The 26,087-nt window shown below is 38.1% G+C and overlaps 2 protein-coding genes across 2 annotated transcripts; one reads left to right on the forward strand and one right to left on the reverse strand.

Moving 5' to 3' along the window:
- The first annotated feature begins 890 nt into the window (after positions 1-890).
- On the forward strand, positions 891-10,527 carry MYOZ3 (myozenin 3). The gene is made up of 5 exons (XM_032239059.1): positions 891-975; positions 2,719-2,873; positions 5,525-5,675; positions 8,250-8,427; positions 10,356-10,527. The coding sequence occupies exons 1-5, from the start codon at positions 891-893 to the stop codon at positions 10,525-10,527; spliced, it is 741 nt and encodes a 246-aa protein (XP_032094950.1).
- A 2,331-nt stretch (positions 10,528-12,858) lies between these two features.
- Positions 12,859-24,784, reverse strand: RBM22 (RNA binding motif protein 22). The gene is made up of 11 exons (XM_032211399.1): positions 24,685-24,784; positions 24,132-24,185; positions 23,470-23,499; positions 22,647-22,779; positions 20,079-20,179; positions 19,734-19,906; positions 18,894-19,094; positions 17,673-17,837; positions 17,442-17,530; positions 14,594-14,728; positions 12,859-13,795 (listed from the first exon to the last, which is right to left on the reverse strand). The coding sequence occupies exons 1-11, from the start codon at positions 24,736-24,738 to the stop codon at positions 13,665-13,667; spliced, it is 1,266 nt and encodes a 421-aa protein (XP_032067290.1). The 5' UTR covers positions 24,739-24,784; the 3' UTR covers positions 12,859-13,664.
- Between the last annotated feature and the right edge of the window lie 1,303 nt (positions 24,785-26,087).

A 26,087-nucleotide genomic window follows, 5' to 3' on the forward strand; every position in this document is an offset into this window, starting at 1 on the left:
AGAACAATCCAGGAACTATCACAATTGTAACAATCCAGTTGCGGTATTATATCATGAGTAGCGGGCTCATCTTGCTCCCTTACCTCGCCATTTGAAATTTGAAAATGTCAATTGCCAAATGCATCACTTTTTATTATTGTTTAGCTTTCCAAGGGTTTTGTACCAGGATACCAACTCTTTTTTTTTCATTTGAAGTTGATATTCTCATTTATAAACTTTAACAATGTGGTTTGTACAGCATTATAGTAAAATGTGCCTATGACTAGCTGTCTAATTGCAGTAGAAGAATCCGAACTAATTGTTCTATATCAGGTTGGGTTGAACAGGGGTCCTGCAGAGATTTCACTTTTGTCCAATATCTTTCAACATTTGGATTTATTAGTTGGATAATGGAGCTGATGGGCTACTTATCAAATGTGCGGATGATACACAGTTGAGAGGTCTGACCAACAGCCAGGATGACCGAATGAGATTGCTATCTATTCGGGGCAGGTTGAAGAGCCGGTTGAGAACTAGATGTCTTTCAATAAGGAAAAATGTGAAATATTATCTTTAAGGAGAAAAAAATGTAGCTCATTTTCCAAGATGTCTTAGATATGTGACATTGTCAGTGATCACTGATAGCGGCCACCAGGACTAATTAAATTCTAAGCGGCATTAGATCAAAGTGTACCAAAGATATGCCAAGTTCTTATTTCCACCTAGACACTGTCTCTTTGCCTAGTAGAATTAGTTTACTGGCCAGCTTTATTTATGTAGTTATCAAATTTCTATACCTATTTCTATTTTTCCTAGCAAGCTTTAGCACTGGAAATAAATGCAGGCAACAACAAAAAAATAAGTGGGTGTGCGAAGACTGATCAAATCTTCCTTTCCTTGCAGCTGAAAATATGTTTCCCCTTCCGCGCTTGTACCTCAAAAGTGAGCAGTATGAACCAATTCAAGCCATTGTGAAAGAGATTCATGGAGAAGAGGGTAAATTGACTTTGACTGCTATAATTTTCTGGATTCTTCCTAGATAATAGGCTTCTCTAGCATTTTAGATCGCTGCAGGTGCTTACAATACAGTGAATAATACAGACGAAACTGTGAAGGTTTCAGAATTCAGATCCTAACTTAACGTGCCTGTTTATGAGTATATTCGACTCAGAAGAATGTGTTGTGAAATTCAGGCAATTGTGAATTAATGTCCACCTTCAATAGATCTGGTAATAATTGAAGATATTCAGATATCATTGTAAAACGCAGTTGATAAGAGAGATTTGTACTTACCAGCAACAAACAGAATGATTCTTCCCTTGCTTGTTATGGTACTGCCCAGTGGTGGGTTTCAAAAATTGTTCGAACCTACTCTGTGGGCGTGGCTTCCTTTGTGGGAGTGGCTTGCCACCAATGTGACCAGATGGGAGTGGCTTGCCGCCCATGTGACCGGATATGAAGATGCCGACGACACTTGTCAGAACCACCTTAAATTACCTCACACACAGCACTGGCATGCATAAGAATATGATGTAAACTTGTTTTTTTAAATGCATCTTTGGTTTGCGTTAAAACAACTTCAACACACGCAATGTTCTGATTGCACCACAAACGCAGTAGTCATCCTTACCTTTCACAGAGGCATGATATGTTATAAATATGAGCATGATAGTGTAGAATAATCATATCCAAGGAGCAGTGGTGGGTTTTAAAAAATTTTTGAACCTCTTCTGTAGGTGTGGCCTGCTTTCTGGGTCCACTGGTGGAACCTCTTCTAACCGGTTCGGTAGATTTGACGAACCGGTTCTACCAAATAGGTGAGAACTGGTAGGAACCCATCTCTGGTACTCCCTTAGCCAATATACATTTGGTAGAAATAGATTTGTCTACACCAGTGTGCCTGCAAAGCCATTTCTGCCCATAATATGTCCTTTCTCTATCAACAAGTGGAGTATCAGCAAGAAAGGGTATATCTGATATCAATCAATCCTTTACAAGTAGTCCTTGACTTATGACCACAACTGAGCACAAATTTCTGCTGCTAAATGAGACATTTGTTAAATGAGTTTTGCCCCATTGTATGAAATTTCTTGCCACAATTGTTAAGTGAATTACTGCAGTGGTTAAGTAACTAACACACTTGTTAAATGAATCTGGCTTCCCTATTGACTTTGCTTGTCAGAAGGTCGCAAAAGGTATATGACCCCAGGACACTGCAGCTATTGTAAATATGAATCAGTTGTCAAGCGTCCAAATTTTGATCATGTGACCGTGGGAATGGTGCAATGGTTGTAAGTTTGAAAAACAGTCTTCAGTCATTTTTTTCAGAGCTGTTGTAACTTCAAACGGTCATTAAATGAACTATGGTACGTTATTGTGCAAAGCTAGGGCTAGGAGAGCCTCAAGGAATATTTGTCCTTGTTCATCTGGAAAGAGATGTGCCCATGAGTTTGTTTTTAGTTGGCCACATCCTCAGCTACAAAAGCCAAGGATCCTTCTAGGGAACAATAGGATAAACACCAAGGAAAACAAACATAGAGTTATGCTGAAAGTTTCTTGTTGCAACAATTTCCCTCTCTAATTACAGTAGGTCTAATTCCTATACACAATTTAACTTAGTAAGCACTCTTGACTGCAGTCTTTTTGGTTAAATGTGCAAAGAATGGCAAAGGGTGAAATAACTGCACCCGTATTTCTTAATCTGAATGTGTATGTATATATATTGCTTTGTGTCTTCAGCTCCAGAATTAGACTTGGGAAAGAAGGTTAGCACTCCTCAAGACTTGATGATGGAGGAGTTGTCCCTGTCCATAAACAGGGGTTCGAGACTGTATCAACAAAGGCAGAAGAGAGTGCAGCGTTTTGTGCTGGAGAATCCTACAGGCTATAAAATTGTAAGTCATATTAGTGTGCTAAGAAAAAAAATATTATTGGGATGTCAGTCGGGAACAAAAACAGGAAGTGCCAAAGCAGGTATCCCACTTAAAGCTGATCAAATCAACATTTATTTTCACTTCAGATGGTGTAATTTTATCATAATTGTTAAGTTTCCAAGCACAAGAGCCTGGATCTTTCCAATCTTGAAGCAGCTGGGGTAGATTTGTAGGAGGCAGACCAATGCATACCATAGTCACTGCTTGGCTTGAAGCATAAGTCTCGGGGTTAGGTTTAATTACTTGATAGAATAGATTATGAGGTTAGAGCAAATCCAATTAGATTGGAGTAGAAACTCCTTGAGAAACTCTTCTGGCATAAAGAACTATAATTAAACTTAAATTACTAGCTACTGATTAATTATCCATCCATCTATCCATCTGCACACAAATACTATGCATGGAAGAAATTATTCCATCTCCCATATGGATTCTAAACTAATGTTAGCTTAATGTTATGGGAATGCCATATGGGAACACTGTAGACAATGTAGATGTCTGCATTATACGTTCTACTAGTTTGCAAGTTTCAATATATTCAATTGACAAGCTTTTATTCAGATTATTAGCAAACCGATGTATGATTTCTGGTTTCAGGTCTTCTCTCTGGTTCTTCCTGTCCAAATATGCTATTCTTTGCTCTCTCTTTCTAGGCCTCCAACATGGCAGGTGGAGGCTCACACCCAGAATGCAATGGAATGGAAACAACTAAAGGATGGAGGGTATGCTTAGTTACTTGATCAGAACCTGGGATAGTGTCATATGGTTGGCCTGGAGTTTAGTGGCTTAGAGTTCCCCTCTGTGGCGGTGCTCCTTTTTCCTGGGTGCCATTTTTGGTTAAAACGGATGAGTTTGAATAATCTTTCCAAATTAATATTTCGGTATTAATGGAAATGTGGTAACCATGTGTAAACCTATGCATTAAAACAGGGGTGTCAAAGTTGTGTCGTGACAGCGTCATTACGTGACATATTGCAATTCCCCCTCCCCTTTCGCTAAACTGGGCATGGGCATGGCCCGCAGGCCGCGAGTTTGACAGCTCTGCATTAGAACATACCTGAAGCAAAATCCAATTTCACGCCACAGTATACAGGTGAAACTCGAAAAATTAGAATATCGTGCAAAAGTTCATTTATTTCAGTAATGCAACTTAAAAGGTGAAACTAATATATGAGATAGACTCATTACATGCAAAGCAAGATAGTTCAAGATGTGATTTGTCATAATTGTGATGATTATGGCTTACAGCTCATGAAAACCCCAAATCCACAGTCTCAGAAAATTAGAATATTACATGCAATCAATAAAACAAGGATTGTACATAGAAAAATATTGGACCTCTGAAAAGTATAAGCATGCATATGTACTCAGTACTTGGTTTGGGCCCCTTTTGCAGCAATTACTGCCTCAATGTGGCGTGGCATGGAAGCTATCAGCCTGTGGCACTACTGAGGTTATGGAAGACCAGGATGCTTCAATAGCAGCCTTCAGCTCTTCTGCATTGTTCGGTCTCATGTCTCTCATCTTTCTCTTGGCAATGCCCCATAGATTCTCTATGGGGTTCAGGTCAGGCAAGTTTGCTGGCCAATCAAGCACAGTAATCCCACAGTCATTGAACCAGGTTTTGGTGCTTTTGGCAGTGTGGGCAGGTGCCAGGTCCTGCTGGAAAATGAAGTCAGCCTGCCCATAAAGCTCATCTGCGGAAGGAAGCAAGAAGTGCTCCAAAATCTCCTGGTAGACGGCTGCGTTGACCCTGGACTTAATGAAGCACAGTGGACCAACACCAGCAGATGACATGGCTCCCCAAATCAACCCAGACTGTGGAAACTTCACACTGGACTTCAAGCATCCTGCAGTGTGTGTCTCTCCATTCTTCCTCCATAGTCTGGGTCCTTGGTTTCCAAATGAGATGCAAAAGTTGCTCTCATCAGAAAAGAGGCCTTTGGACCACTGAGTAAGAGACCAGGTCTGTTTTTCTTTAGCCCAGGTAAAATGCTTCTTACCTGGGCTAATAGTCCGTCCTCTATTTTTGGCCATCCTCCCCATTGGTTGTAATCTATGTTAGTTCAAAAATTTGTAAGCACATGGACAGCATTCACACAATGCATTCAAGTCATATGCTCCTGTATGGCGAGATATATGAAATGTTTAAATTACAGTAATTATATCTGTGTTTGCATCTGTCTATACACTTCAGCATATGCACATTTTATGCAAATCGGTGTCTTTTTGATCATACTTTTTTCTGTTTTGTTAATGTGTAAGTAATCACTCTAGAAACCATGATAGCATACGGTTGCAATATATAAATATATTTTCAGCCTTTAACAATATTGTTTCAGTAGCAGGAAGTATGTGGAGTTAGTCTTCTGGGGAAAAAATAATAAACTGCAGATATTTTGGAAGAAAATGTTTATGTATAATGGCAATGGATGGATTTATCTTTCCACACGGGGGAGAATGGTTTAAAAGCAGTTTCTCATTACATTGCCTGAAAAATTCTTTTCTCTCGCCTATGTTTTTCCATTGCTTCTAGTCAATCTGGTTCTAATTGGGTATTTTTCCTGATAGAAAATATTTACCTCTTATGCATGTTCTCCTTTGTCTGCCAGTCTGCTCACTCCACAGAGGGCAAAGAGAACTATCAGAATGACATAAATCACATGGAGGCTTTTGGAAAGAGAGCACCTCCCCAAGTACCACAAAAAACAGACAAAGTCTTGAGGATGAGCAAGGCCCTGAACCCCAGTGCAATTGCTCCAGGTAAGAATAAGGTGACCAGATTTTCAGATTGGTAAAGAGGGATACTTTTGACCCGGGGGGGGGGGGGCTTGATTAAAAATTTTATATGGAGCAACAAAAATTTTCATACAACGCAAAAATAGTATTGTAATATTTTTTTTATTTCAACATAATTACAATTTACAAATATAAATTGTAACTGTTGCCAAACATCAAAATTTTGATCGCATGACCATGAGGATGCTGCAACGGTCACTAAGTGTGAAAATGGTCTCTAAGTGTGAAAAATGATCATCAGTCACTTTTTCCAATGCCATTGTAACTTTGGTCACTAAGCCCATTATACCACCTTTCTTGCCACAGTTCTTAAGTGAATAACTGCAGCTGGTATTTTGTATTTTGGATAGAATCTTTTTTAAAATAGTCTAAGACAATTTAAAAAAAGAATCCACACAGAATAAATTGAAGTAAAACATTTCAAACTATTCTTTCTATGCACAATATATTTCAAAGTATTGTGCATAGAATTTTTAAAAATGCTTTCACTTCAATTTATTTTGGATAGAATCTTTTTTTAAATAGTCTAAGACAATTTAAAAAAATAAAACACAGAATAAAACTATTTTAAAAAATCCTATGCACAATAAATAAAATATTATTTTAAAATACATTAAAAAATAAAAGAAAAAAAAAACAGCTCACTTACCAGCAGGCACAAGTCAGCACTCCAAGTCAATCCAGAATGATGTAGATGTTAATACAAAGAACTGAGCAAATTAAAATGGTGAAATTAGTCAGGGAAATATTTTTCAAAGAAACTTTGCCACCATTTTTCCCACACGAGCCGACCTCCAACCTCTGTGCCCCACCCCTCCGGAAAATCCAGGAAGGAACACTTGCGGCTTCTCTAGCCAAGTATTTCCTGGAGCTCTATGGTACTTGGTCGTTTTTTCTTATAAAATGAGGTAAAAGGGGCTCGGGGGGGGTCTGTTTTCTTGCTTTAACGTTTTAATATCTTCAATGAAAGTACTGAGACAGAGAGAGGGATTAGACAGGATGTCTTTTGTCTTGCCCCGGTTAGGATTTCTTAAGCAAATCCACTGGGCTTTCAACATGAAAATCGTGACTTTTTTAAAACGCCCCGGGACACGGGACAAATTTTTATAAATCGTGACTGTCCCACCGAAATCAGGACATCTGGTCATCTTAGGTAAGAAGCTCTTCACTACTCCAAGCTGGCCCTAATATCAAGGAAGAAAGGCTTGCTGGACTTGACTCATTGACTTTCTAGCCTGTGGAAATTCCCACATATTGCATTGGCTGACTTAGAATACTTTGAAATTGATCATATCCGTAGGGAACTAAGTTGGAAAATGCTACTCTAGTCCATCATAAACTCAAAAATAAAAGGATAAATTGTGAGTAGCGGTGGTGGAGAAGGGGGCATAAATGTCCACATGATCATGACAAGGCTCACTTGAAGTATATCGTCTTTACCTTATTGTTCATATTATTTATAGTATCGTCTTGGGGAGGTCTGTGTTATTTACTGTATGACCTACTGTTTTTTAGTAGCAAACAGAAACTTACTTAGATGTGATCAGCCTGGAAAGACAACTGATGGAACACCGTCCTTTTCTTAACAGTAGTTAATGATTTGATGAGGAATATAGATGGTCGCCTGTACTCAAAAACATCCAGACAGATGGAATCATTGCCCATTTCTTTGACATTTTTATCTGATGCAGTTCTTGTTGTTGTTGAATAAGTAGGAAGGCAGTTTGATTTTGATGGAGAGAGATCTCATAATATCTATTTTATTTTATTCACACACACACACACACACACACACACCACCTCTCAATAAGGGCTACTGTAAATCCTAAATTGTCCCTGATTTTTCTTTATCATCTCTTCTCAAACTTGATTATTGTCCCATCATAGAATTTCTTTTCATGACAAAGGGACACTACATTTCCAACATTTTATCTCAACAATACTGAAGTATGCCCCTCATCACCGTCATAGTCCTGTTCTGGTTCATCTCCCGTATGAGGTGGGAGCATTTTTAAAATCAAAATGGAGCAGAGGATTGTCCATCCATAGTTGGCAAATCGTGATTGATTAAGAAACTGATGAGTAACCTTTTTAAAAATATGAAGCCTTATCTTTAATTGGAAAGAAGTTAACGCTGATTCTGATATACTCACCCACTTGAGAAAATTAATGAAGGGCAGAAGTGCAACAGGAAAGACAGCCATTAACTATTTTTTGGTATACAGTTGAGGTTAGATTCATAAATACACACTGCAGTACCAAAGTACTCAAGAAATGGCAAACTGCAACAACTGTCACTGATAACAAGGTTAAAGGAGTGTGACACTGAAGAGGCAGTCTAGAAGCAGAACATGTTTCTGATGAAGATTTCCTACAACTTGGAACCAAAATCTATTTTTCTCTAGCTATCTAGCTTCTTCCAGAAATAAGCATAATAATAATAATAATTTGAAAGCATAAAAATAATTTGAAAGTTGCTTGAAGTTTTGGCGTCACATTACTTAAAACAATTGTTTTATTGGACAATCCCTATTGCAGGCTATTCTGGACCACTAAAAGAAGTTCCACCTGAGAAATTTAACCGAACTGCAATCCCCAAAGGTTACCAGTCTCCCTGGCGTGAATTCTTCTGCAATGCTGATTACCAGGTAGATGTGGAAAACCATTTGCCTGAGTCCAGAAAAGTGAATACTTTGGACCTTAGGAATTTCAACAGGTAAAAAGGTTTGCTCTGTTTCTTTTGCATGTGTGTGTGTGTGCGCGTGCGTACATGCATGCATGCATGTATGTATGTATGTATGTATGTATGTATAAACAAACTACAGATGGTAATCAGGTTGTTTACCCCTTTTTTATAAGACTTGATAGGCATATTTTTAAATATTAGCTCTTTAAAGGATGGTAGAAAATGTATATCCTTCCAGAAGCTGCTCACTTGTATCCTTCACTATTGGCCACACTGGTTAAGGCTGCTATGGGTATAGCTCATAAACATCTTAACTTTTTGTGATTGCTGGATTTTAAAAGACCAGATTCCTTGTTTTTCTGAGAGTCTGCTCAGCACAGAAGACAGAACCTTTAATCATTGAGAGGACTTTATGGCCAGTGAGCCTTGTAGGAAGAGGCATTTCCAGGAACAATAATGACCTGGACTGATAGGAAGTTTGGTACAATAGAAGACCACACTGAACGCCAAAGGTGAAATTTCAAAATGCTTGCCCTGGAATATGCATTAAACTATTGTGCTATCCTAATTAATCCTTTCTCATATTAATGCAAAATTACCTATATATAGTGTAAATAACAAATATTTTGGAAACTCTGAGCTATTAGCTATGATTTCTAAGAAGGCTTCCTTACAGATTCTAAACCTAAATCAGAGCAGAACACCCAAAAATGCATGGAACCATAATTTAAAAACAATGGAGATTACTTGATGACATGGTCTTCTTTATATACCATGGGATGGGCAATTAATTTTCTCAAAGGACCACGTGAGAAATGGGATTGTTATGGAGGGCCACTGCCACTGTCCTGGGGACATCCTGCCACTAAGGCTGCCTCCTCCAATACTGCAGGCCGGACAGGGACAGCTGAAGGGCCGGATATGGTCCAAGAGCCATAAAATGCCCAGGGCTGCTCTAATATGTTCTCTCTCTGCACTCAGATCCACCCGCCTATACAAAACCTAAGAACAAAAACAATTCACAGATTTCACGGAAAGGAAAAATAAGCTCAAAGAGTCAGAAGATGCCAAAAGTTGCAAGTTTCCATTTGTAGGCATTTGGTAATATAAAGCAGAAATAGCTTAAATGGCTTCAGCCTATATATTTCTTACAAATTTTACAGCAACTGTTTCATTTGTTGGAGCTTGCTTGGAAACAAATTCTGCCCAATTTCATCCATTTGAGAAGTTGGCAACCTACATAATCCATGATTTTCTGCACAGTTTAGGATAACCAATTTGTGAGCTCTCAGATTCCTCCCAAGTAGCAAAAATGACATCAGGAAGCAAAAGATGCCTGAAATAGTATTTACGCAGAATTGAAAATACTCCATTGTTCATCCGTATAATTTACACTGTGTTATTTCACTACAGAATTAAAGAACTGTTTCGCTGGACGAGGTCAAAATAAGATTTTGACAATAGACTCACTATTCTGGGATTGACTATTGGTCGAGAACAATGCATTATTTGTTTTGTGATCATGTACAAGCAGACATGCATACACCCACACACCAGTGTATGTTGCAGAAAACACAATAGCTGTAAAACAGTATACACAAACGGTTCGAAAGAAATGTGTTTGCATTTCACACCAAGTTCACTTGCTTATCTGCGAAGCTGATAAGCAGTTCACAGAATGAATCTAGTATTAGAAATTGAGAAGAAGCTCAAATGGAACATTTGATCAGTTTTGCAGCCCTAATATGAACACAGCGCAATGAAACTTGCTTGGCCAGAACATTTTAAGTATTGAGTAGCAAACCATGAGAAACATTTTAATTGTGGCTTAATTTGCTAACGGCTAGCTGCATTTGACACTTGCAGATTGTGTCGTATCTGCAGCAAATATTTTTCCCACTTAGGTTTTCAGAATGCTTTGTTTGCCAACTGTTTTAAACTTTTCATCCTCCTTGCAGGACTCCTACACCATTTGGTGGGCCGTTACTGATTGACACGTTTCCTGGATTTGATGTATTTATGCCTCCTGCAGATGCCATGAATGATGTGGTGCTACTTTCAGATAGACCCAGCTTCAACAGAACACCTCAAGGATGGATACATGTTATGCCTGAATCAGAGGATCTGTAGAGACTGCCTCATAGTTGTATCTCTTATCCCAAGATCAATGCCTGCTTGACACCCAGTTATTAACCAATAATTGCCAGAAGATAATTTTTTTAGCACAAAATAGACAAATCTTCTCACATCTTGAAAGTAAAATAGCAGCTTTGGCTTATTGTTAAACACTCCCGCCTGGTGCCATTTTGACCACAAACTGTAACAAACCATGCAGTTCATAGTAGGATGATTGCTTAAAACATTGAAACAAGGAGTGGAAGTGATTTTTAAACTCAAAGAGCAAAAAACCCAAAACATTTTTAAAATGAACATATATCTAGGGATATGAGAAGATACACCGTGTTTTCCCGAAAATAAGACAGGACCTTATTTTCTTTTGGACCCCACCCCAAATAAGCACTTGGCCTTACTTTCGGGGAGGTCTTATTATTTTTGAGGTGTAGGAGGTGGCGAGCATAGTCACCTCATGGCTGCTGCTGTGTTGAAATATTTTCAGGGAGGGCTTATTTTCGGGGTGGACTTATTTTAGTGCATGCGCTCAAAAGCCTGATTGGGCTTATTATACAGGGAGGTCTTATTTTGGGGGAAACAGGGTAGTAGTATAAAAAGTATGCAGGACATATAAAACCTCTCTCTGTGTTTACCTGTCTTATCGGATCCAACAGAAGAGGCAAGCCACATGCCGCTATTAGGGTGCCATCTGGTAAGACCCAGGAAAACAGCTTTTCTCTCCTGGTGACTTGAGATTAGATTTGCCCCAACACTGGTGGCCTTTCATACAGCTTTCTTGTCCTGGTTATTCTTTCAGGAATATGTGACAAAGCCTGGTTCTAATGATGGCAAAAAAACCTTTTTTTTAACTTTGTTAGCGTTTACAGATTTATTGAGGTGTTATTTTTCTTTTGTGATCTGCTGATTGCTACTCAGATCCATTTCATTACATGGGTAGCCATCTAAACTGAAATTAACTTAAAATAAAGTAGGTTGAAATTAAACTTAAAAGAAAGCAACTGAATTTCATGTTGTTGTTCTTGTTGTTTTGAAAAAAATGACAGGTCAAATGTGGATTTATGTTAATGTCTTGTTTATGTTTAATTAAATACCCAGATTTTTTTTTTGAGAGATCAAAGCTAGATGTTGTAAGAGTTGCTAGAAAATAAAAAAATATCACATCTATTACAACTGTTTTTTCGTGTCTTGCAACTCATTTCTCTGAATTGTCGATGTTCAACCTTCTTTATAAAAGTGTGGAAACTGAAATGGCCAGAGTAAGAACATGAATATTATAATGCTACAATTTGAGTTTCAGCTATGTCAACAGGCCTAAAAGTCAAAATGCATGGTAGGATAGGTTTATTACTCTTTCCACCAGACTGCAAACTTTGAAGAATATATATTCATTTTGGACAGCTGCATTTATGCAACTGTGGTCATTTCTCACCTGGTCCACTGCAATGCACTCTGTAAGGGGCTATCCTTAAAGTCCATTCGGAAGCTTCAGTTGATACAAAGCAGAGAAGCGGAAGCAGTCTTTGATGCCCCTAAGGATAGCCCATATTGCACCTCAGCTCCACAAATTTCACCGGCTATCAATGTTTCCGAATACAGTTCAAGATGTAAGTTATGGCCTTTAAAGCCCTTAATGGCATAGGTCCAGGCTATCTGGTTAACTGCCTTGTTCCACTAGGACAGGTCTATCCTACTCATGCCAGCTGAGAGGGACTCTTCATATCCTGTTAGCCAAAGAACTCGATATCCAGAACAGCCTTTTCTGCTACAGCACCTGCCTTGGGAACATCTTTTTAAAGTAGGATTACTCACACATGCGCGCACATCCTTCTGCAAGAGCCTGAAGACCTGGCTCTGCCGGTTTGTCTGGGAACCCAATGGGGGGGGGGGGGGGGCTTCCACAGTGGAGGTGATGCTGGATTGAGGGTAGACTCCACCTCCCATCCCCTTGCTGTCTGCCATCTATCCATCCATCCATCCATCGTTTTGGTTATCATGGATAGACATCAGCAATTACTGCGGGCCCAATTGGCAAAAGAAAGCTCAGGACTGTGTTGATTTGAAACATTTAGAAGAGGTCTTCATCCTGCAGTGGAAGACAATGTCTAAGATGATGATGATGATGATGATTCTTGTTGTGTTCCTTGTTTGTTTTACTTTTGTTTACACTCCTTTCATTTTCTTCCTTTTTATTATAAGCCAAGAGAGTAGCCCCAGGGCAAGATAGGCAGCAAATTAATTTAACAAATAAATAAGCTAAAGGCTAGGTCCAAACATCACCGAGAAAACCAATTAGGAATATTTTCTTTAAAAATAATGACCGAAAATAGGTAAAAAATATGATTTTCTTTACTAAGACACGTTACAGACCAAGGGCAAAGAAAGATGGTACAAAGTAAATAATGAAACACATATCTAAAACAACCATCAGTAATCAAACATTTGAATCAGGAATAAAGCAGACAAGATATAGTAACAAATGAATATCGTGGAACTTTTACTCTGGGTCACTTCCTCCGTAACAGAGGATTAGCAAGCATGCAGAACTGCTGTCTCAACATTTCGGTAACATGTATTACAGCCAAGATCATGAATGACAGAAACAGCTTTGATACAAAGTGGCACACCATCTGCATGATCTTCATGGGAGCCTGCCGGGACCATCTACGTAATGCCAATCCAGCTCAGCGCAAGGAGGAATCCGAATCTAATTTCAACAGTGATAAGAGTAACTGAGCTGTGAAGGTGTGTCCAAGACCTGAGCAGGTTTGGATTAATTCCACTTTGACTGACTGGAAATCAGCAGACTTAAAAGTAATAATAAGCCAGAAGACTTATCAGGGGTGTGCAAAATGGAGTACATGTATGGTAACTCTAGCAAAATTGGGTCTTTTAAAAAAAATTCATAGCCACTCTTCTTCTTTTTTCTTTTCTTTTCTTAACAGAAACCACCCTTTCCTCCCCAACCACTGGTTAAGAATTCTGGTTATTATACAAGGGACCAGTTTTTTGTTGCACAATAAGATTAAAACTGTGCTCGGTGCACAAAAAAACAAGGAGATTTATTGTAACTGTAGGTGATATGCTACAAATTTAAATGCCTTGTCAAAACAAAAATAAGAAAGGAGTCAGCGGGGTTAGGGATTGTTGTGTTTTCCTGCATGTGCACCCATTCTTTGTGGATCTTGAGAAGGATAATGTATGGGGCCTGGAGCCCTCATGAAAGGAGGTGGAGGTCCCATTGCATGAAACATGTGTGGCCCAAAACCTGCAGGATAAAAAAAAAAAAAGATTATCGATGGACCATTCATTTCCCATGTAAAAGCAAGATTTTTGCAAATAAAGGCAAGACTTAACAGCTCCTCTGGAAAGTATTGGAATGATTGGATTCTGAGCCTTAATATTTTTATTTACCAGCTATCGTTAATTAGCCGCATTTTTACTTATAGTTTTTATCATGATTTCAAGTGTACATTACCTGAAGAGTTTTGCAATTGACAAATTCAAAACAAAATTCATTTCCAAAGCATCACAAACGTATTTTTAAAAAAGAATTATGGCGGAAATTATATACAGGTGCTCCTTGACTTACAACCAAAACTGAGCCCCAAATAGCTGTTGTTAAGCGCAACATTTGTTAAGTGAGTTTTGCCCCATTTTATGACCTTTCTTGCCGTGGTTAAGTGAAGCAGTTAGTAACATGTTTGTTAAGTGAATCCAGCTTCCCCACTGACTTTTTTCAGTGCTGCTGTAAATTTGGACAGTCACGGAAGAATGGTTGTAAGTCAAGGACTACTTGTATAGATTTATATGGTAAAGTCTGAAAACCTTTTAGAAAAATATATCATTTAGATGGCTGATTCTTATCCCCTGAGATTTGTTTTGCAAAGGCCAGAAATGAAAGAAGTAAAAACTTGCTGAAATAACAGAGAGTTTTTAAGTGATAATACTGTCCCACGCTCTTGAGCCATTTCTGAAGATGTTCAGACAATAGAATATACTATTCTATTCGTTCAAAGAACGGTAATCAAGCATCTGTTTTTCCAGGATCAGAATTAATAATTACCTGGTGGTGGCGGTGGCGCAATGCCAGGTGGTGGCGGAAGGGCAATGTTTACAACAGCTGGAGGGCCACTAGGAGATAGATTGAAGTAGTTTGCAGAAGTTGCTTCCTCTTCTGCTGCAGGAGGAGGTGGAAGAGCTGCAGGGCATAACATTTCACTTAATTGTAAAACTTTTTCCAACAACCATAGTATCCACACGTCTGAACAAATTAGGTCAAGAAAGCATCACTTTAACCTGTTTTCATAAACAGTGTCTTCATGCCACTAGAAGAGAATAGCTGAAGCTAAGGGCTGAACTGTGGAATTATTGCTAGTCTCTGAGCCTTGGCTGTTTGCAGATCTTTCAATACCCTACTATACTTCCACTGAGGACCTGTACACTGCATGAGTCAAAAAGAGGCCCGTGGAAATATTTACAGATCCCTCACATCCTGGACATAAATTGTTTCAACTCCTACCCTCAAAACGACGCTATAGAGCACTGCACACCAAGACAACTAGACACAAGAACAGTTTTTTTCCCCCAAACGCCATCACTCTGCTAAACAAATGATTCCCTCACCACTGTCAAACTATTCACTAAGGCTGCATTACTATTACTGTTAAGTCTTCTCATCGGTCCTATCACTCATCTCCTCCCACTTGGGACTGCAGGACTGTTTTGTTGCTTGTATCCTTACGATATATTGATATTGATTGTGCCCTGATTGCTTATTTGTACCCTATGACTATCATTAAGTGTTGTACCTTATGATTCTTGATGAATGAATTTTGTCTTTTTATGTACACTGAGAGCATATGTACCAAAGACAAATTCCTTGTGTGTCCAATCACATTTGACCAATAAAGAATTCTATTCTATTTTATTCTACTACCCTAAGAGCCACAGCGGCGTAGTGGTTAGAATGCAGTACTGCAGGATACTTCTGCTGACTGCCGTCTGATTTCAATTGGCAATTCAAATTTTGCCAGGCTCAGGACTTACTCAGCCTTTCATCCTTCCGAGGTCGGGTAAAATAAGACCATAACCCACTACTAGATAAAGTAGAAGAATGTGGGTTGGACAGCATCACTACCAGATGGATTCGTAATTGACTGACCAACTGCACTCAACGTATAGTCCTCAATGGAACTGCATCTACATGGAGTATGCAGTGGAGTACCCCAAGGCTCTGTTTTAGGCCCAGTACTCTTCAACATCTTCATCAATGATTTGGATGAAGGAATAAATGGGGAACTCATCAAATTTGCAGATGACACAAACTGGCAGGAATAGCCAACACTCCAGAAGATAGGCTTAAGATACAGAAGGATCTTGACAAATTTGAACATTGGGCACTATCTAATAAAATGGAATTCAATGGTGAAAAAAGTAAGGTTCTACATTTAGGCAAGAAAACCGCAATGCACAGGTACAGTATAAGTGGTACCTTGCTCAATATTAGTAACTGTGAGAGGGATCTTGGAGTCCTAGTGGACAACCATTTAAATATGAACCAGCAGTGTGCAGCAGCTGCCAAAAAAGCCAACACAGTTCTAGGCTACATAAACAGAGGGATAGAATCAAGATCGTGTGAAGTGTTAATACCACTTTATAATGCCTTGGTAAGGCCACACTTGGAATACTGCATTCAGTTTTGGACTCCACGATGTAAAAAAGATGTGGAGACTCTAGAAAGAATGCAGAGAAGAGCAACAAAGATGATTAGGGCACTGGAGAATAAAACATATGAAGAACGGCTGCAGGAACTGGGTATGTCTAGTTTAATGAAAAGAAAGACTAGGGGAGACATGATAGCAGTGTTCCAATATCTCAGGGGTTGCCACAAAGAAGAGGGAGTCAAACTATTCTCCAAGGCATCTGAGGGTAGAACAAGAAGCAATGGGTGGAAACTGATCAAGGAGAGAAGCAACTTAGAACTGAGAAATTTCCTGACAGTTAGAACAATTAATCAGTGGAACAGCTTGCCTCCAAAACTTGTGAATGCCCCAACACTGGAAGTCTTTAAGAAGATGTTGGATAGCCTTTTGTCTGAAATGGTATAGGGTTTCCTGACTAGGCAGGGGGTTGGACTAGAAGACCTCCAAGGTCCCTTCCAACTCTGTTATTGTATTGTATTGTAAAATGAGGACCCAGATTTTGGGGGGCAATAGAATGACTCTGTAAACCACTTAGAGAGGGCTGTAAAGCACTGTGAAGTGGTATATAAGTCTAAGTGCTATTGCTACTACGTAGCATCACCAATGTGACTAAATGTGGGGTTTCCTATCTGTTTATAGGTAGTTTGCCCTACTAGCAAACTTCACACTCACAGCAATGATGCTATTTAGTTGTGTAAGGAAATACCTGCAAACAAACAACCAAGCTCAGAGAGCATCAAGAATCTCACATCTTCATTATTTATTAGGGATTCAACATGGATTGGGAGATGGGAGAGGTAGTGCACTGCAGATGTACAGTCACTCTCTCATCCCAGACTACTTTGCAGACCTGTAGTATGGAAAGCCCATATTTGGAATAAACAACCTATAATCTCTTGAAAGGTTTCAGAAGCACTAAAACAAATAAAAATATTGTGGTATCAAAAACACTTGAATATGACCCTAGCTCTTTATCCTTCCAAGAACTAAATTAATAGGCTTCAAATAACAATCCAGGCCTTCATTCACAGGCTTGTTCTAATTCTTTATTCAATTGCCAATCAAACAAAACTCAAGACGTTCTCCTTGTTTCATTGCCTTTTGGGGACATAACTGCATTTCAAGGTTAGATCAAGAAAAACAAATACCTCTTTATTTTCCCTTTCCTAAGACTGTCATAATGGCTTTGGCAGAAGAGAATTGCCTTACCTCCAGGTAGACCAGGAACTGGTTCCAGTTTTAGACCAGATTCTGTAGTCCCTTCTCGTTCCTTCTCTTTCCCTCTGGCTGCTTGAGATCTGAAATCCAAGAAAAATGTCATAATTATGATCAATTAGTAAATGATAAATAATTAACTTCAAAGTTAACAAATGTACTAGATGAAAGACTGGAAGAAAAATGTGTATTGCTTTCACTCTTTTTTCCTGACTACTCACTCACCTGCCCCACTTCACATTAAGCCTGCGGCCGTTCACAATGAGTTTGTTGAAGGATTTTTCTGCTGCTACTTCTGCAGCTTGTCGGGTAGCAAATTGGATAAATGCACACTGCTGCCTCTGGACCACTGTTATTGTCCGAATCTCACCAAACTGATAGAAGTGATTCCTGAAGAGGAAACAGCCTGACACTGTAATATATCTCTCACACACACCTATGTCACACAAAATTGAATTAACTTTTACAGCCAGTAAAGAAAGTTTGCTTCTAAATAAGTTCAACAATTAATTATATATATTTAATGCTATTTAAAGGTCTAAAAAAACAATCTAAAATAATTTGTTACTAGATAGATGATAGATAGATAGATAGATAGATAGATAGATAGATAGATAGATAGATAGATAGATAGATAGATAGAGATATTTGTTTTCTGAGGTTTTCGCGGGTGTTAGTATGTAGGTCTTTGGTTATTCGGGTTTTCTCCCGCGTAAAATTGGAGGTGTCTTGGCGACGTTTCGACGAAGTCTCATTCGTCATCTTGCTCCTGGAAGCCTGAAGCCTGAAGATGACGAATGAGACTTCGTCGAAACGTCGCCAAGACACCTCCAATTTTACGCGGGAGAAAACCCGAATAACCAAAGACCTACACACAGACACACACATATATATATATATATATAACATGCAAACATAAACAGCTAATCAATAAAACAGTGTTTACTGACAGTATTTATTCAATAGTTGATGCATCAATAAGAATACTTTATAATTTGCTAATATTGCCAAATAATCATTAGTAAAAAGGATAGTAAGATGCTGATAACACTTCAGCTGCTACCCCATTTAAAACCTTCATTTGGCATCTCTTCTCATTACCACTGTTGGCTTGTATTATTTTGGAGCAACAAGAAACATAAACATGATAAACATCTTCTCAAAAACAACATTCTATGTTGACTCAGAGACGTGCCTGCTTATTACATGGAAAAGTCAAGGGTGAGAAATAGAGTTTCTTCCCACAGTTCAAGCATGAGAACTCCATTAAAAAAATAATAGTTGTCAAATGCACATAAAAGCTAAAAGTGAAGCCTTGAGAAGCAAATTGTGCAGGCTGATATCTATTGCTTTCCATTCATTTTTGACCAAGCCTGCAAGAATCACTTATGATTGACAATCTCAAAGAAACAGACAAGAAATGAAGCAAACAATGGAGAGACATACCTAAGATCAGACTCAGTGATAGTATCGCCTAGACCACCGACGTATAGGGTTGTAATGGTCTTGTCATCAGGGGGGTCTAGTCGAGGCATTGTAGAAGCTCGCTTAAGGAGCTTATCAGCCACAGGATCATTTATACCATAGTAGCGATCTTTAATGTTCTGATCTGCAAGAGGATCATCCGGATCTGTAGGTTTTTCATGTCTAAAGGGTCAGAATCAATATTGTACAGTATGCGGTTAAGAGTGGTTCAATTCATTTGATTCATCTAATCTTCTAAACCGTGGCATTAATTTGGCAACATACAATCCAGAGAACTTAAAAGGAAGCTAGATGATTAATTACATAATATGCAAATATTGGAAACTTTATAATATGCAATTACTGGAGGTTTTTTTTTTTAAAAAGCCCCACTGCTGCAATTCCAAGAGTTTCTCACTCAGCAGACTCAATTACGTATCTGAAGATTACAACTATTGTCTCAGTGGTTAATAGCATAAGACCTAGTGGAATTATGACGACGTTGCCATAGAAGCAAGGAAACCCAGATTCTATTAGACCCTTATTCTACAGTCACTTTTGCAGTAGATTATTATGAGTGAAAATTAAAAGGGAATGTTCCCTTGAGCTGCTAAATGAATAGAATAGAAATCAGACAATGTTTCCATTTTGATATTTCTGGATTTGTTGAGGCCAAGGCATTATTTTCTTTCGGGTAACAGCTCTTGAAACCTTCCCTCCGTTTGCCCTTTCCCATCCATCCATCCATCCATCCAATTTTGCCACCCACTTGTCAGGCAACTTAAAATTGTAAAATTAATCAATTTCTGCACTAAGGTATACCTGTAAGGACACTCCTCCCCTCTTTTACATTCTCCTTTCACCCAGAATGAACAAATATGAGGGCGATTGCGCTTGTAGTAAGGGGTGGTCCGAGCCAATTTTAGCAGCATGTCACTGGTAGATGTTGCCTTTCCAAGAGCACCAACAGGTCGAGTGCCATCTGAATTCATGATCTAGAAAAGCAGACAGATAGTGGTGGTTATATTATTCAACTTATATGCTGCCCCTCTCATGATTCAAAGGGTAGACAATATACAGCAATACCAAGAAGGTTTGTGTCCAAATATTGGGCTCATTTAATTTACTACTCCACCAAATATATATGTATATATATCATTTCTTCACCTCTCTTTCCATATTTTGGGTGTAATATTCTTTATTAACATCAGACTTGGGCATATCATCTTTAAGTGAGAGTCCAGCATCACGAACCTGAATAGGTAAACCTAATATTGAGGAACAAAACACACAATTAATACAAAGCGAAAACAAAAGGTATTTTTCCAAATAATAAATTTATCTCTTTCACTAAAGTTATATCATGACACTATTCATTCACTAATCTATCCTAACAATTAGACACCATAAATCATAACTATGTAATCTTTGCATTTGTAGCCAATTTTAGTCCACTTTATTATACACTATTACATTCATTCTTTTTCTATTACAAATTTCAATGTTTATATATTTTGGCAATAACATATTTGTCATAGTACAAAATTCTATTTCAAAGTCAGTCCTACAATGTTCAATACCATACTTTTTTATTTATAGCAATAGCAATAGCAATAACAGTAGACTTATATACCGCTTCATAGGCCTTTCAGGCCTCTCTAAGCGGTTTACAGAGTCAGCATATTGCCCCCAACAACAATCCGGGTCCTCATTTTACCCACCTCGGAAGGATGGAAGGCTGAGTCAACCCTGAGCCGGTGAGATTTGAACCGCTGAACTGCTGATCTAGCAGTCAGCCTGCAGTGCTGCATTTAACCACTGCGCCACCTTGGCTCAGTGGTATAAATCCTGATAAATGTAAATAAGAGAACCACTGGCAACTAGATCCATCAATTGTTTCCTTTATTTTATTTTGTATTCCCCTTGATACAATTCTAGTATCTCATGACAATTTAGCAATTTCTTTCTACCTCTTATTTTTCATGTTTCATGTGCTGAGAGCCACAAAGGTATATTCTGACACAACCTGGTTTTGGATTTATCCCATTATTATCAATATGGCCTAACATAGTGTTTTTTTTAAATCGTTAACTTTGATTTTACTGCACCACAAATATCCATGGCACTCAAATATCAGTTCCTGTAGAAATCTACACTGTTAACATTGTACGTAGTCTTTGTTTAATGCCCACACATTCAGCGACCAAAGTTATGATGCTGAATGAGTGTAGTTATAACTGGACCTCATATTAACAACTGTTGCAGAGTCCCTATGATTACAGAACTGTGATTCCTAAGCATGGGGAATTTGGCAGAAAATTGGAAGTTGCACACATATAAGACCCTCACTTAAGGATGATCCTCATTTAACAGCAGTTCACTGCTGGAACTGCTGTCACTAAGCAGCAGTCAACTTACAAACATGTAGTTTAACAATAGAGTTTCTGGTCCCAACTAGCAGTGTTAAATGAGGGATATCTATATTTGGATGACAGCCATTACATGAATTTCCTTCATCCAATATAATTTTACAAAATTATTTCTCCTCTCTGAGACATTGAGATTTTATTCCATGTAGCTTATATTCCAGTTCTCTTAACTCATGTTCAGCTACGTAACATCTTATTGGGGCTGTGTAGCATTTCAGGTTCAAAGATTAAAAAGATGCTAAATATGGGAACAGTAGTACAGGTCGCCCTCAATTTACAACAGTTCACTTAGTGACTTATGGATATTGCAGCATCCCCATGATGATGTGATTTACATTCGGTTGCTTGACAACTGACTCACATTTATGACAGTTGCAGTGTCCCAAAGTCATGTGACCACCCTTTTCAACCTTCTGTCAAGCAAAGTCAATGGGGAAGTCAGATTCACTTAACAACCGTGTTACTAATTTAACAACTGCAGTGTTTCACTTAACAAATGTGGCAAGAAAAGTTGTAACATGGGGCAAAACTCCCTTAATAAATTTCTCACTTAACAACATCAGTTTGGGGCTCAAGTGTGGTTGTAAGTTGAGAACTAGCTGTATATCATTCTGAAACACACATAAATATCTACAGTATTAAGACAGAAATGCCTTAAGATGTAACAACCATTAAAAAAATGGTCAAGCTTTGGAGCAGACAAGAATACTTTACAAAGCAACCTTGGGCAAATTGGAAAAAAACAAAATTGATTTATCCAATCTAGAAATACTACTCACACAGATGTCCCTAAAAATATTCAACCTAAACCATTTTCTAACAGCACTTCAAAACTAATTGCAATACCTCAAAGATAAAAATACAGAAACCAAGATATTAAAAGAATTGTACGTGGAGATTTATTACATATTTTTTCCAGACTCTCCAATCCTTTATTAGTGGGATGAAGTTGGGAGAAAAATATTACAGCTACCCTTTCTGATTTCAGTCAGAGCTTCCAGTATTGATTTTTATTCAAAACAGTGGAATATGGATTGACTTTACCTAGTAATTTATATGACAAACCCTTTTTTTATTTTCACTATTAAGCACTATTAGAAATGTCTGCCATTTCAAGAATGGGAATGTTGGGTTCATTTCTCCAAACTGATAAATTAGTGCTATTTATGTCATCGTTTTTCATCTTGCAGAACTTCAGGTATGCAGACTCTGATCTCCAGGAACAGGCAGCTCATGGTTAGTGCACTGGAATAATAATGTGCTAATTTTGTATCCACTGATTTAATGTAAAATGATAACTACAAACCATATTCCAAGTCAAGAAGGCAAGTCTGACAGACATTCTTCAGCTTGCTGCATGTTTGGCACACTTCGGTCTTCTTAAAACGCATACGAACACCAGGGCACCAACGAAAAACGGTAAACGGCCTGGCACAGATCTGAAACAATCATTACACTAATGTACATCATCCTAACCAAAATCTATTTTAATGCATTTTTTTATTTAAAACATTTCTATCATGTCTATATTCTATGCAATTTTAGCTGACTGACATATTGCACATCCAAATAAATGCCTATCTTAAGTCAGTATCTCAATTTAGGCATACACACATATATCTAATTCTCCATTATTAATGGGATATACTGTGGCCTGAAAGATCTGTTTTGAGAGGTTCAGTCTTACTTGTTAAAATAGAAACTAAAAGGTAACCATTGAAGATAGTACCATCTTTCCTAAAATGAATATATCATATTATTCAAAAATTGAGAGATTCTGATATGTTGCTCTTGTTCTTTTTAATCACATACACATTCCACTGCCTAAAGTACCATTATGGTTTAAATGCTTACTTTTAGAACCAAGATACTTACATTTAAAGAAAAACAGCTAATTGATAATACTAACAGACTGGATTTACACATCTAAACTAATCCAAGTTAATCAAATATGCTTAGGGTTCACATTTTATTGTTAAGTTCAAGGAAATATTGTTAGTTTAAGATGATGGCCAGGTTTAAACGATTTCCTAAGTAACCGTGAAATTACAATTCACAGAACCACAAGCTGCTTCTTGTGTGCCATTCTTTACAATTACATAAGTCTTTTTTCCAAATGGAAAACCTACCTTGCATTCTTTTCCATATTTTTCTTTGGTCTAAAATACAGGGAGGAAGAAATACATTACAATAGATAATTATCCCAAGACAATGTATTTCAAAAATCAAGATTTGTTTTTTCATCACTATCAAAGACACTCATTTGTATTTTGTACATGACTTCCATCTGTCAGATGGAACAAAAGAAGACAATGCATATCAGTCTCCTATCACTACTAAAATCAAAACAATAACATGCAAGAAATCTTCATTCTTCATCTTCCAAAAGTCTAGATATCATAGTCCTATTATGATATCTATGTCATAATATATAATAGAAAAGAATTCTATTCTATTATGTTATAAATCTATTCCTTGATCTCCAAGAAATTTCAGCTTGTCATCATCCTCTTCAAAGTTAGAGCTAGCTTTTAATGTACCAACACATTATATACATTATATTTTATATTTGTGTATTTATATACACAAATAAATATCTTCATTAATGTACTTGAAAAAGATTACTCATACATGGTGAGTATATAGATCTTTTGCCAGGCTAAACATGAAGAACTATGAAATGAAGTTCTAGTTTGCTTTAATCTTGCCTTTATGCACCCAGTTATGTTAATGTTTTCCTTTTATCTTTATTGTGTGTGTTTAAGTATCATTCCCTCAGAAAAAAACATACCATTCGGATATAGGGGTTTTCTCCAAGGCAGGTCTGGCACAAAATAGGGAAATCCTACAGAGAAAAAAGTGTAATTATTCCAAGACCAAGATAACAGCACACTTGATCACTACTCTGTTGTACACCAAAAGGGGCTGTAAATTAAAAAAGAAAGAAAGAAAATGACACAACTCTTCCAAACACACATGGTTGAAGAGCTACAGGATCTCAAGGAACTAAATGCTCTAAGATTGCCTGAATTAAAAGAAAGCGAAGCCACACGCGATTCATTCTTCCGGGAAAACTGATCAAGGGACGGGATCGGCTCAGTCCCTCCGTGTGACTCGGGGAGGAGGCAGCCTTTCTCCAGAGATCTCGGCTGCCTGAGATCTGGAAGCTCAGAGAATGCAGCAACCCCGGCCTCGGGTGACACGCTTTTCTAACATCTGGAGCAACGGATCGAAGCCTCTTCGGCCACGAAGCAGGACGATGTCAACGGACCGGCCGATTCAGAGCCGCCCTCTCCCTCCTACCAAAACCAAGGCACCCAAACCCCAAAGGATAACATTGTTACCGCATCCTCCCAGTTCTGCCGATTGTATGTGTTGGATCCCAGAGACGTCGCCATTTTCTTGTGCTTACAGTGTTATAAAAAAAAAAGAGCAGGCCCGGAAGTAGACGCTCTGCACTCCGGATGTACCTTTCCATAATCCAGGTTCTTGACCAATGGCTGTAGGGGGCGGGTTTTTTAATGCCCTATTAAATGGGGTTGCTCCCTTTTGACAGGTTGAAGCGGAAGCGCCTCCCCAGACCTGACCTCCAAGCGCGGGCTGACTTAACTGCTAGCGTGGGCAAAGCGGAGGCGACTTCTACTAACTATAGTTTAGTTGCAGACTAAAGGTTTTAAGAGGGCCGGGAAGGGGGGGAATTGCAATGGACACTTAAGGGAAAATAACCGGTGCATTTTTCAGCACCATTGACTGCACTCCTAAATACAGCATCGTATTTCAGGGTGAATCCCAGCTCGGCTTCAAAGCAACGTCTACTCCGTAGGTATTACTTATAGCTCAGCTGCTATTTAGAAGACCCACTGAGTAAAGTGGAGCTTGCTTTTGAATAAATTTATACGAGGGATCTATTAGGCATACTTTTCTGAACGAAAAACTCCAAAAAAGCGTACTTGTCTTTCTCGTTTTAACGCTCCTCACCAAATAAAAGCATTTACTGTAAGATGGGCAGACCTTTACATTGTTTGAATACTACTAGAACACTAATAACCATCGCTTGTTTTATTGATTTAAGATCATTCTCCTTTAGCAAGATACTTTGGGAGGGGTTTTTTTTTAAAGTAAATTTTGGAATACTGTAAACATGCTCAACAATTAGCTCCTATTCCAATTATGTTAACATTGATTTTGTGCCATCACGTTGGTATTGACTTTTGGTGACTGCATAGATTTTCTGCATGATGAGCTATCCCTAATCTCTTATTTCAGATCTTTTAACAGTATAGTTATCATCACTGTAATTAAGTCCATTCATTTCACTGCTAATTGTCCTCTTCCAATTTCCAAGTATCAGCTTTTTCCAGAGAGCTAGGTCTTTCCACAATGTGTCTAAAGTAGGATAACTTCATCTTGGTCATTTGTGTCTTCAGTGACAATTTAACAGTTCATATTAACATGGTCTACATCATTTATTTTCTTTACAAATCTCTAGTCCTAAGTCTCTTTCAATATCAATCTCTTTCCTAATATTTGGAGAATATTTGTATTTTAAATATAATTTTCATCCCTTAAAAATGTTTCCTCTTCAAAATATATGATATATGGGAAAAAAGGTAGAAGAGAGTTGATCAGAACCAGAATATTGAAAACAGTTAAATACAGGTAGTCCTCAACTTACAACAGTTCATTTAGTGATCATTGAGTTACAATGTCACTGAAAAAAGTGACTTATGACCATTTTTCACACTTA

This window comes from Thamnophis elegans, chromosome 2 (genome assembly GCF_009769535.1).
Source record: "Thamnophis elegans isolate rThaEle1 chromosome 2, rThaEle1.pri, whole genome shotgun sequence".
In the NCBI taxonomy this organism is placed as follows: Eukaryota; Metazoa; Chordata; class Lepidosauria; order Squamata; family Colubridae; genus Thamnophis; species Thamnophis elegans.

Coding starts and splice junctions, on each gene's coding strand:
- RBM22 (XM_032211399.1), bottom strand. CDS start 24,738: ATGGCGACGTCTCTGGGATCCAACACATACAATCGGCAGAACTGGGAG. Junction 24,186..24,684: donor GGCAGAACTGGGAGGATGCG/GTAACAATGTTA, acceptor TTTTCTCTGTAG/GATTTCCCTATTTTGTGCCA. Junction 13,796..14,593: donor TGCGCCACCGCCACCACCAG/GTAATTATTAAT, acceptor TTTATCCTGCAG/GTTTTGGGCCACACATGTTT.
- MYOZ3 (XM_032239059.1), top strand. CDS start 891: ATGTTTCCCCTTCCGCGCTTGTACCTCAAAAGTGAGCAGTATGAACCA. Junction 976..2,718: donor AGAGATTCATGGAGAAGAGG/GTAAATTGACTT, acceptor TTGTGTCTTCAG/CTCCAGAATTAGACTTGGGA. Junction 2,874..5,524: donor ATCCTACAGGCTATAAAATT/GTAAGTCATATT, acceptor TTTGTCTGCCAG/TCTGCTCACTCCACAGAGGG.